General features: G+C 29.2%; 1 protein-coding gene across 1 annotated transcript in view; it reads left to right on the top strand.

The window, feature by feature from the left end:
- Positions 1-4,864: 4,864 nt before the first annotated feature.
- LOC100162270 (ATP-binding cassette sub-family G member 1) overlaps positions 4,865-13,434 on the top strand; it is a 22,515-nt gene continuing 13,945 nt past the window's right edge. Inside the window, exon 1 of the mRNA XM_001942479.5 lies at positions 4,865-5,477. Within this exon, the coding sequence (XP_001942514.1) occupies positions 5,417-5,477 (61 nt within the window). The 5' untranslated portion in view covers positions 4,865-5,416. The remainder of the gene's footprint in view (positions 5,478-13,434) is intronic.

The raw sequence follows: 13,434 nt of genomic DNA, 5'->3' as shown, positions 1-13,434 counted from the left end.
TTTCTTTTTAGAACTAAGATTTTAAAATGTGATACAAGATTTCTTATAGGATAATCTACCTTTATCAAAAAAAAAATGTCTATAAGAAAGTCAAATTAAATTTTTATGAGCGTTTGAAATTCATATTTTTATAACATTTGATATTTGCTCGATTTTTCATGAGACGATTTTCTTATTTTGTTGTAATTAAAAAACGAATGACTGTAGAAACTTGAAAATTTCACTGAATGTTTATATTAGCATTTTATATACACGATATAATTTTTAAAATAATTTGATTCTTTTTGAGCTGTTTACGGACATTGTAAGTTTTCAATTTTTTTAGTTTTTTTTTTCTATAAATATCAATAAAGTTTTATCTATTGGGCCAAAAAGTGTAAAAAATTAATAAAAGGCTCCTGATACATTGTTACAATAGCAGTTGAAAAATATTAAAAATACATAGGCACAATTATTTTTTATAAGCATTTGAAGTTGAAATGTTGACAAAATTTATCAAATTTAAAATTGAATAATTATTTTGTAGTTAAAAATTTATAGAATGTTCAACTTTTATATCTAAGGATTGAAAATTTAAAACAAGATTCCGCGTAAATATTTAATTCTGTTACCAAAAATTCTAAGAAATACATAAGCACAGTTTATTTTTGTAGTCATTTTAAGTTCAAATTTGGACGAAATTACATATTAAAAAACCTGGAATAACTATTTTAGTTATTTTGTTGTGATTGTATACTATTATTTGTGGGTACTTGAAACTTCTAAAGTATACTATTATGTATCTATGATAGTACCACGGTTTGTTGTTGATGTATAACGCGTTACCTAATGGATATTGTGATATGATTAATTTGGAATTTATTATTGATACCTATTATAGGTCAATTTTTTTTGATACCATAGATAAGTATACCTATATAATAGATATGTCTAATACCTAGACTGACAAACCGTCTCCGCTCAGAATCGTTTTTCTTATACAGTGATATTATATCATTGAATTCAAGTTTAATACTATCCATTATATAGTGACCCACTTGTAACCTACTGTACAGCAGAGCGACATCCACTTACCCACCTTTTTTTAAATTTAAATCACCATTGACGAGTTACACCTTGGCAGTAAAACAATAACAATCATCGTATGGCCATGATTATTTACCAACCAATGTACCAATGGTGGAAGTGCAAGGCGGCGGGGTGAAAAAAAAAATGTTATCTATATACTTTTATATAATATATATAGAATATAGATGCAGTTAAAATTTAACCTCGTATAAGGCCTACTAGTCTGATAAAATTGAAACGGCGCAGTAAATTGTATTATACGCGTTTATATATATTGTTTGAAACAGAACAAAAGTCCATGGCCCACGTTTAAGTCCACGGTTACAAGTCAACAACTACAAAGTACAGTTAGACATTTTTACGTTTTATCGCGGTGAAAATAATTTTTTTTTATCATTTGGTCAGCTAATATACAGTGGTTCTTTCAGACTTTTGAGTGCATGACTTTTAAATTTAATATTTCCCTTTTCGCAACATTTACCAAAAACAAAAATAATAATTATAATTATTGTATACAAACATGATTTTCATTTACTAACACTAAATTATAATAATATAAAATATGAATAAAATTAGAAATTACATATACTTACAAATATAGAGATAATTATACATACCAATTATTTAAACTTTACAATATTTAAATATTCATAACGATTTTGTTCCTGATTCTTTTCTGTTATTTAATTATTTTAAAAATAATTGTTGTGTTTTGAAAATGTATAAAATATAATCATACTGAAATAATTATATCTGAATTATGCACTCGCGATCCAATGTTGATTAGTTAGTTAGTTATGACCTTAGTTTGGTAACCGCCGAATTCTGATATCGATTGTGACGATTAGTGATATATATTATGAGTGACGAACTTACGACCGATTATTGTATATATTGGGGACTGATTTACTGGTATTGGTGATGTTCATAATGAAACTCGTTAAAATATCATACGCATCGTTCGCGAATTTAACAGTTTTTACTTTTTATGTCTATGTTGATAGGCACTAAAACGCTGTGCAAGCGTACCCGTACTGCAAAATGCAAATGTATGTTGCATAATATAATATATGAGCGGATACCGAGAGAGAATAGAGAAATCTACATATACCAGTATATATATAGTGACATGATTTATCTAGACAATGTTCGCTAAAAATACAGCTCCGGGTGTCGTGTTTTTTGTAACACTGTAATATGCATTAATGCGATTTATTATGATATTTAAAGCCCGCGCTTCTCTAATCTCTTCGCTGATTATACTATCTGTAGGGATACAAATACCGACGGTCGGAGACAACAATTTTATCTGACGACAACCACGGCGGTCGGGTGGTGGTCGGCGGGAGAAGTAGGCACCTACACGCACACGCAATTTCACAATATTATATTATAATAACAATAATAATAAAGTATAAAGACAATAATGATATTTCATAATAATTCGAAACGATCGTGATCGTATTTTTTCCGCAGAAAATTGTAGGTATAGTCCCAAAAAAAATTATTTACACGCATCGCAATATTCGTCGTCTGACGACCTAAGTTAGTTGTGCTAAATGGAAAAGAAAAAAAAAACGATTTCTGCACATTCTTCCCAAAGTGTAATTTAAAATACTTAACAGACAATATTATTTGAAAGACCGTTTCCGGCGCGCAGTTGAAAACGAATCAAATATAATATTACGTATTATGCCATTATATGAACAATTTGTTTACGACGTGGTGTTATTCATATTTTTTATGACGTTATTATTACGAGTATACGGGCAAGACATCTGAAAACTCCGTGCATGTTGAACTAGTTGTTAATGTAACCTAAAAACGTTATCACTTTTCAGTTATCTCGCGCGAGATTGAGATAATATAATATTATGCCTAACTTATATTATACAATGTGATTCGCCAAGCAAGCTCCGCTACTTATAGATGAGACATCTATATACTTATTCAAATTCTAATTTTTGGAATTTTAAATTATACTAGTTAGACAGTAGACGCACCATATTATTTTCAGATATATAGTTTTCTTGAAAATGTTGATGCGTATAAATCAAAATTTGTACGAGTGTATTCTGAATTACTTATTAAACTGAATGTTTTAACTAGGTAGGTACTAAGGATAACAATCCTTGAAATAGTTGCAGTTACATTAATTATTATAAATTAGATACAATACTCAGTATCTGACCTCAGTGTAGTACCATTAGTACCTACGTACTATTATAATAACTTCGACAATTTTTCTAACATAAAATGCTATTACTTATAAGTTATAACCTACTTTAATTTTCAAATTATCATAGCCCCATGTATCTTTTTACCTATTATCCTTAGTATTTATATTTAAAGTTTAACGAGTAGTTTCTGATATAACTACTCGTTTGAATTTCGATTTATAATATATTTTATATAGATCTACCTTCCGAGATGTAAAACAATAATCTGACTACCATATTTTTACTGTAAGCTGATTATGTTTAGCAAGTTATTTTACTAGGTTATCATTTGAAAAAAAAATAGTGTAGGTATATCGAAACAAGGCTGTCTAAACGTACGTCCTTAAAGGGGATAAAAAATATAAGTTTATTTAAAAATACCGTATGTTAGTATAGGTACTCAAGATTTCCAGTTAAATATAATTTTCATAAATTTTTCGTGATACACTCTGTATAATATAGCCAATATAGGCATGCAATGTTATTTGGAATGAGGTATCTGTTATAATCAGCAAAACGTCCTCAACATTAATGGCCTATTGCACCTACGTCCTATGGGCCTTGAGTAAGACTCGCATCTCAAAAAATAAATAACTCACAAGGACATAATATTTTCCACATTACGATTAAGGAATAAATATGACTTTTTTAATATACACAAACACTAACAAATTATATAACAAGGCGCGATGTGCCGATGTCTCTAATTTTGATTGGACTTCGTGTAAGCTATAATATTGTTATATTGTACCAATATACAATACAAATTAGCATTGTAGCGAAGTATTAACTATAAACAACAAAATACTAAATAGGATTAATAATCTTCTGTTATTTAAATCCTCACATTTTGTCATAATTGTACAGTCGATTGTAAGGCACGCAACATGTCACAGAACAGCTTAACACACTAACCAATTATCAATAGTCCTAACCTACTGAAATATTAACGATTTATCTAAATACCACTGCCAATTAAATATGTACTATCGCAGGAAATTTCGTTCAAGGTAAGATTTTCCCGCAGCTTTTAGACATTGCAGAAAATACCGTACTTTTAGAGGGCTAGGCCAATTCGACATTAAAAGTTATATTTTATTTCTAGAACTTTTTCTCAAATACGACAAAAATAAACGATTGGTTCTATAACAATCAAATTTTTTTTCATAACAAGCGATTTGACCGAAAATGCTGGTTAACCCTTTTCATAAATAAACGATTTACATTAGCTATAATATTATATTATTGTTATCTAATATGTTGATCCTACCAAAAAGGATAGGCTGTCCAATTGCCAAATGGACGTTTATAGAGGGTGCGTGTCGATTATACGTAATAATATTATATTTTATATTTATATAGGACTAGGACGAACGTAAAGGTACATAATAGGTATATAAGGAAAGAGCAAAAACCTGAAAACCGCTATATACCTACAAATCGAAGATCGCCGCTCCCACCTCCCTCGACGACGTCTCCTCCTCCTTGTCTTCGAGGACCAGTGTCAAGGCTCGGCTCTCTCTGTCTCTCTTTCGCGCCCATTTACACCGTCACCGTCTTTCACCGCGCGTATACTACCGCGGTATGCGTCGCAGCGGCTTTACGACGGTAACCGGCTGCTAGACGCGACGGCCGTATTTTATTATTATTTTTATATAACAATAATATATAACACTATACAGAATTTGTACAGACATTATTACCATCGTCCATCCGGTTCAGTGGTCGTTTCTCCTCCCGAGCGCGCGCGTGTTCGCCAATCGGTTTATACCTGCAATATTGTGGTAGCGGTCGTCCGCAGAGCACGCGTTTACCTCTATTCCGGACTGACCGACGAAATAATTACATTGCAACCGTGCGATATCATTATTTTAATATCATGCTATTGCAGTGCACATTATTTTCCACCATGGACGTCGCGAGTGGTTAGCGCATTTCGTTTTCTTAATATTATATTATATATCAATATTTATTCGCTATTAACCCAATAACTGAAATCTCTGTCGCATATTTTTCCGAACACGTCGTCGCGACGTTTTTTTAAAAATTGTTCTAATACCTAGTGCACACACAAAATCCAAAAAAAACTCGCACGAGGACGGAGGGTCGTCTCTCGTCTCCGACGCAAGATGGATATCCAATTCGAAGACTTGACGTACGAGGTGAAGCCACCGTTTTGGCAAACCAAAGGTCAGTACTATATTGCTTTTAGTTTTTTTTTCTACACCATGTATATTTTTGTGAACTTGCCAAAAATGAGGCCAAATGCCAATTGGTATATTTTGTCTCTTATAAGTTATCCTATAATAATATGATAGGTATACTGAAAAAAAAAATCTCAAAAACTTCTATATTATGTTCAGCTCGCTTATAAATAACGTTTTAACACTCACAAAATTATGGCAACAGTGAGGTGTGAAACCATATTATTTTGAAAATGATTCCAATATAAATTGCTTTTGCAGCGCTGTGATTTTTATTTATTGATATGTAATAATAAATTGTTAACTATTTAAATAATAAAACGATATAACCTGATTTGACTATATGCTTATGACATATATAAACTATAACTGTCGGCTATATATTCATTATACATATAATATGACAAATTACGGACCCAATAGTATCACGCAAACATACCTAACCAATGTACAAACTATATAGTGTTGCAGTTTGCTACGTTTAGTTTTTATTTAGGTACAATGAAAAACCCCGTAACGAAATCTGGTATGATCAACTGGCAGTTTATTAAAAATTTGATCATAAAATTACTATTCATAAATAATGGCGAATAGTTTATTCTATTTCGTCATATCGGTTTATGAAACGGACGATAACTTGTTCAAAGAATGCCTGTTGTTATCTCATATTTTAAATAGGAATGCTCATTGAATCATTCCTGTTCATAATATATAGCTGCCAGCTGCTAATAATTAATAAATGTTTTTATTTTATATAATAGTACCCATCTGGCTATCTATATAATATATTCGGTAGGTTGTAACTTCTATGTAAGTATTATATATAACATAACTTTTGCATGAATAACCTACCACAAGACGTGCTTTGTTCTGTGTAAATTAGCTCGACAATGAAACGTCAAACGTGTATTCTTTTTCATTAAGAAAAAGTGAATAGGCGAATCAGTGTTAGGCTGTAGCCTGTGGGTATAAAACTATAAGTAATATAAGGGTTTCATATACGTAATACTGCTATATAAGATACGCGTAACTATATTAGTGCCTATATTATCATACATCTATACATTATAATGACGTGATAGTGACGTGATATAGTGGGTCACCGAGTGTCTACGTCTGTATTGGTTTTAACTTACGAGTATGTGTGTGTACTTATTTGACATTAAATGTGTTTGTTTAATCATATATTAAAAAAACATATTCCTATAGAGTGACAAATTAAAAAAACGACGATTGACTATCGTTAAGAATACTTGGTGAATAAAGTATATTATAATAGTCTCTAGACAACACAATATTTGAAAAAAAAGTAATTCACCTCACGGCTCGCATTAGTTATGCAGTATTTTTGGTGATTTAGTTATGGGTGTCAGTCATTGGTGAAATACAAAATGTGCAGACAGGATGATGGAAATTATCCGCGATAATATAAGGTACTTACTTACCATATCATAGGTAGATAATTTCCTGGACGGTGAAAACACTTTTAGTGATATTACATCTTAAAGGATGTGCCCTTAAAACATTCGAGAATCGACTTGAAATTATAAAGTTTGTGTGTATACTATATAAACCAAAAGGCAATATGTATAAATATAAAATATAGGTACGCCATATTTAAGGCTGTGGTGTATAGGCGTAGATCATAATAACAATTTTAAAGTTTGAACTATTTAAATGGGTTCTTTACGCGTGGAAAGAATAATGAAAAAGCGTGACCTAAAGTTGGCATGGAACCAATTTCTATAATGTCTATGAACAAAAACAAAAATATTATAGCAGGTGTGACTAAATGCATCCGAATACAAATATGAACCGTGCGAATTCTCTCGTCCAGATTCTTGCATTTAAATCACACTAATATTATAATACAATTATCTATATAATATTATAGGTAGAAACATTTACACCATCACGCTAACTCGTCGTATTGCTGTTTTTTTCATACATAGGTATATCGTATATCGTATATGATATAATAATATAATCATTTGTTGTGTAGATGCACGGCTCTCGGTATCACGTGACTCGAAGACTGCAAGTATAATCATTATACGATTTAAATGTTAATTTTTGTAAATAATAATTATTTTTCACACTTGGTAACTGCTAACCTACCTATAGACTTATACCTAATATGTATAAACAACAGCCATTAGAATCATTAGATTCTCAGGTGCGTACAGACACGTTAGGTATTAAAGTTAAATTAATATCCAATTTATTATATGAACATAGTTTTATATACTTTCACTGAACAATTACATTTATTATATTAGCCGAGAAGAAAATGTCTCAATAATAGCTCTTTTTTCATTGATATTTTATTAAATCACGATGGAAAAGTTTTTACGTTATTTATAAGTATACGTTTTATTAGATTTCATATTCTTTTGAAATATTTTGAATGTTTTTAATTGTACTAATGATACGTTATTATACTAACAATTATAGTAAAAGTATATATTATTATAAATGATAAAATATGGTTGGAGATAATAAAATGTTAATGATTTTACCTAAGTATATATTATATTTATGTATCAACGTTGAAATTATTTGAATTCGGTAGTTTTTATATTTTATGCTTTTCATTAAATTTACTAAAATGTCGGTCTATGATGCTCCATGCAGGATGTACATTTATTCAAATCTAACGCTGTTGAAAACCATTACACATTTAGACTTACTGATCACAAGAAAAGTACCGACTTTCGTATTAAAAATAAAGTACGTGCTGACTGCTGAATATAGTCATCCTGAGTAAATTCTCGACTCTCGCCGTCGAAATGATCGCCTAGGGTACGTTCTGCGCCACTCATTACTCATATAGTCATAATATTATGGTTATATTCATACTATACAGTATTCATCTACATGTTATAATACAGTTATACGGGGGCTATACGTAAATGTGAATTTTCTACGTACTTATTCACCAGCAAAAAATAACTACCGATTTTTTTCTTTTAAATAATAATAACGAGAATGTGAAAATAACGATCGTGCAATGCGTAGGTCGACTCTCTTCGTCGTCGAACTATTACGTGCAGGTCGTTTTTACAGCGAACGAACACACGAAGATACATTATCAGAACATATATGTTCTAACAATCTAACATAATAATAATATTATATTATATTATACGCTATACGCCTAATATGCAGATATAAACCACGTAACCACGTTTACACAGCAGATTATGAATTTAATTGCAGACTCTATAGTTGTGTACTTGTGTGTATAGTGTATACTGTATACACTATAGTCTATAATACCTACAGCTGCGGTGGTCACGGCCAAGATCGTCGCGTCATCCCTATCGAATATAATAGAACCGCTAGCGCGAATAGTGCAACTACAGTTTTAATAATAAAATCAATAACATATTATACATCGATGCATTATTAAATGAAATTGTTTTCCAGCCGTACGTAAGTGATGATTTCTAACAAACAATATATTTTCAACCATCATCCGATTATTCCGATTATTGTTCCATAATCAACATGATGACAATATTATTAGGTACCTATCTATAATTTTCCCTCAATTTCGTACGTCTGCAGTAGTTGAAAAGTGAAAATAGTACCATAGGTACTAGTATGGTTGGAGATTTATCAATATTTTAGGGGGACTTAGTTTTTTAAAAATTAAAAATTATATTTTATATATTTAAATACTCAATAGGAGAACAAAGCCCATATTATTCTTCCCCCTTATTAAAGTTTTAAATATTTTAATCATCTTTATCATAATTATTTAATATAGCACAATGAACTTTGAAAACTCTACAAATAGACCAAATTCTAGTTGATACTTCCTAGTACATAATATACAACACTATTTCACTCATGCTTTGTGATCTGACGAGTTCTTAATATAGACTGTGATGCTCTTGTAAGTTGTAAGAGCTTTTTAAGTATTGTATAATAGTATTAATATTTGCAATAAAACATCGATTGTTTACTTCATATTGTAACGAGAAAGCCGAGTATATTCATTGTTTACATTGTGGGCTCGATGAATACACGAGTCACGAGGTATAGGTTATAGACCATATTTTAACGCCGTAATCAAATTACAAGGTAGGCGGCTGCATATACTATTGGACATGAACTGAAATGAAAGTGAGAGTTCCTTCATTTATCCTTGTGCCAGTCATATGACTAAAGTTCAACGTAAGGCTAATTTTTTTTTTATTTTCTTTAAACAAGTCTAACCTGTTACGGACCATACAATGATTTCAACGTTCGGAGTTCCTATATTTGTATATAGGTACCTGATACCTAAGACAATAAACATTAAGACACATTAAGACAATAAACGATGATATATTATATAGGCAATACATATAATATTCCGGAATCGTAGATTATTAATACCATCGTTTATTCGTTTGTTTGAACATTTTTTGTTGAATGGATTTGTTGAAACTATTCGATTACGTGTTTTGACTGAATATGACGGGGAATATAAATCATGACGTAAATAATAATTATTGTAATACCACATCACTGTACACTGTATAAGTGTGTTTAGACATTCGTCACTTATGGATCATCAGCGTATTAACTTACTCTTTTCAAGTACAAGTTTAGTACATCAAAATTAAATTAATAGGTAGTTTATTTCGCTTGTTTTCTAAAAGATAATTAGTATTATTTTGTATTACATCACAAGTAGCTATACCTAATAGCCAATACGTTTCTTTAAGAATATATAATAATATTGACCCTTTTGCTGTAAGAGTGTGAGTCCGTATGTTGTCTGCTGCAAAAAGTCTAATAATATACACAAACACCCACACGTTGTAGTCTGATTAATCGTCAAATATTTCACCATAATAAATTAATAAATAACTTTTATTTTTTTAATGTTGTCGAAAATAATTGATATTTGATGAATTTATCGTTCTACTATCGGATACAGACTACAGAGTAAATAATAATATATGAATTAATTTTCACATGATTATTAATATAAATTAACTGCAGGTCTTGCCATTACTATTTATTATGACATCATATCGTCATGTAGAATACCTGTGTTATTTGATAATATTTGACTTACATATTAATATAATATTATAGGCACCTATACTATATTTAAATTCTACACTATGGCAATGACATTATTTATAATTTAGTTTTTTGTGATTAATATGTCATCAAATAAACTATCTTTTTGTTTGAAAGTTTCAATAATTCAAGTTCAGTGTCAATGTCACATATATTATTCTATATAATATTATATCAATAGAACACGTCACATAAAAGTTAACATATTATATTAAAAAATATACTTGTTATTTGTAAAGAATTAAATATTAATATGACGAATATTTAATTACGAGTTCAATTAATTAGATAGGTGCCAAGATGGCAAGATAATGACAGTAGATTAAGAGTAACGGATTATTATACATCAATAGGTAATAACTCTCCATTTCATAAATTATATACTTCAACGCAAACACGTTTTCAATTTCATGACTGTGCGTAATTTTTACACATAATAATAATATGTCAAGTGTCAACAAAATATTGCACCCAAAAGTTGTTAGAATATAATATAGTTTATTACTTACAATCAGCTACCTATTAGAATACAATTTTTAAATTTGTATTTTATAATATTCGCTACATTTATAACTTATCTAAGTATCTAACTGATTAGTTTTTAATATTCGTCGGCAAGCAATGAATACTGCAGTATTCTTTTACATGACAAACAATTTAACAACCCGAAAACTGAAGACATATGGAACTGTAGCGCACGACAATATTGCAGTACCTATAAAGATTAAAGATCGTAAAAATAAACTCATCAATATTCTAACAATGGCGAAAGCAATTTGGTTTGGTATAGACTAATGCTATACAAATTATAGGATCATAATATATTTAAAAATATATTTAACGATAAACAAACATTTTATGCACACGTGTATACACAATTTTTAAATGTTCTGAATATTATAGTCATTGTGAAGTAAAATATGTATGATATTTGGATTGGTTTTGCATATCATATTTTACTGTTTTTTATTTTAATTTTATTATTGTTCTTATAATAACTAACATTGGTGACATTGGCCATTACTAATGGCCCATTAGTTATAATTTTTTTTTGTGAAATTAGGTTAGGTTTTATTTTGTATTAATCAATATACTTTGCTATTTATTATTTTTGAATTTCATTTATTTGACGTCTACCTATAATAGGTTATTGAGTTATACATAGAATATTGTAGCAACTGAACTGCATATGCGTATAAAATATTATAGAAAGTTTATTAAAACTAAAAATATACCGAATAGGTACGACTCGTAATATAGTTAACTATTAAGAACGCTAAAATATTAATTATTTCTGGTTGTAAGATTGTATAACACCTTATAGATTTGATGTTGTGACAAGAAAAATTAATTTTGATTTAGCGTTTATAATACGAATATAAACAGAAATACATATTATATTTGTAGATACTTAATATACTTATTTATATACAATATACAGAAATACATATAATTAATTGAATTATTAAATTTCAATTCATGTTTTATCATCATTATTTTTGTTGGTGCAACTTTTCTAATTTTTAATGTAACTTACTGATATACGTGATTTGCGTATTGATCAGTTTACGTGACATATTGTAAAGCTTTGGACTTTTGAGTTTTGGTTTACCTATACGTCTTAATCTTACCTTTAGGCGTACAATATGTAGGTAGGTACATCTACACTCAACTTCATTCAACTCTAAAATGTTAGATACCAATACAAAGCATTAAGCTACGAGGGGAGCGATAAATAATAATTGGTGGAAATTATTAACAGGAAAAATATTAAAAACGCTTTAAAATATACACGAATAAAACGTAAATAATAATATTAATAATAATTGCTTGTATATTTTCTTATACACCGGTATGAATTTTTTTTTTATTAATTAACGCCAATCGGCAATTACAAAGTAGTTAATATATAAATTCAATAACATACATATTATGATATATATAATAAAAATGTATAAAATATGTTATAAAAAATATAGTATTTAAATTATCGAAGAAGGCGCAACAAATATTGTTTTGATCATAATACTGTGATAACGTTTGTTGATCGAATCCTTACGTGTTTTGAAAATGATTATTCATTTCGACAGACATATCCGAAGATGGCAAAGATTATATTACCTATTCGGTTTCCGGGAGGGGAGAATCCGCCGGTTTCAATCGGAAACCGCAGTTTGCTTTCACTTTTTACGTCAGATTAGTTTCACATGTATAAGTTCGTAATTTCAAGTATCTTTACGTATAATCTATAGACGTATTATATATAGACAATACTTCAAACTGTATAATATGTCATACCTGCTTATTTTTGTTTTTCGCACTAATTGAGTGTATTAAGTAATAAAATATATTGGAGTACCTAATATTATAGTAGTGTGATACTACCATTAATGGATCAAACTGGCATATTCGTAGTTCAACAAATAATAATCCTTATAATATTCCTTAATTTTTTTTTGAATGTTGTACTTAAAACATTTTTTACGACAGTTTTTATGAAATAGGCAATAGCAATAATATTTTATTAATGGTTTTTTTTTTTATGAAATATGCTTTTTTTAAATGTAATTGAAATATATTTTTACGACATTCCATGTACTTACAGTTTAATGAATAACTCAATCAGGTCAATCAATAATTTGTAACATCGAATATTATGCTATAATATATAATAGATGCCTTTATAATTTAGAAAAATAACTTGTTATTACTACAATGTCAAGATTATCAATAGGTATAAATAGTATAATAGTCAATAGGCACAGTGTTATTAACATTATTATATTAATAAATATTATAATGTTATTAAGAATTAAAATATTTTTACCCTTAAACAGCAAATTTGCCCTCAAATTTCTTTT

The sequence above is a fragment of the Acyrthosiphon pisum genome, chromosome A2 (assembly GCF_005508785.2).
Source record: "Acyrthosiphon pisum isolate AL4f chromosome A2, pea_aphid_22Mar2018_4r6ur, whole genome shotgun sequence".
Lineage (NCBI taxonomy): Eukaryota > Metazoa > Arthropoda > Insecta > Hemiptera > Aphididae > Acyrthosiphon > Acyrthosiphon pisum.
This window is presented reverse-complemented; position numbering and strand designations above follow the sequence as displayed.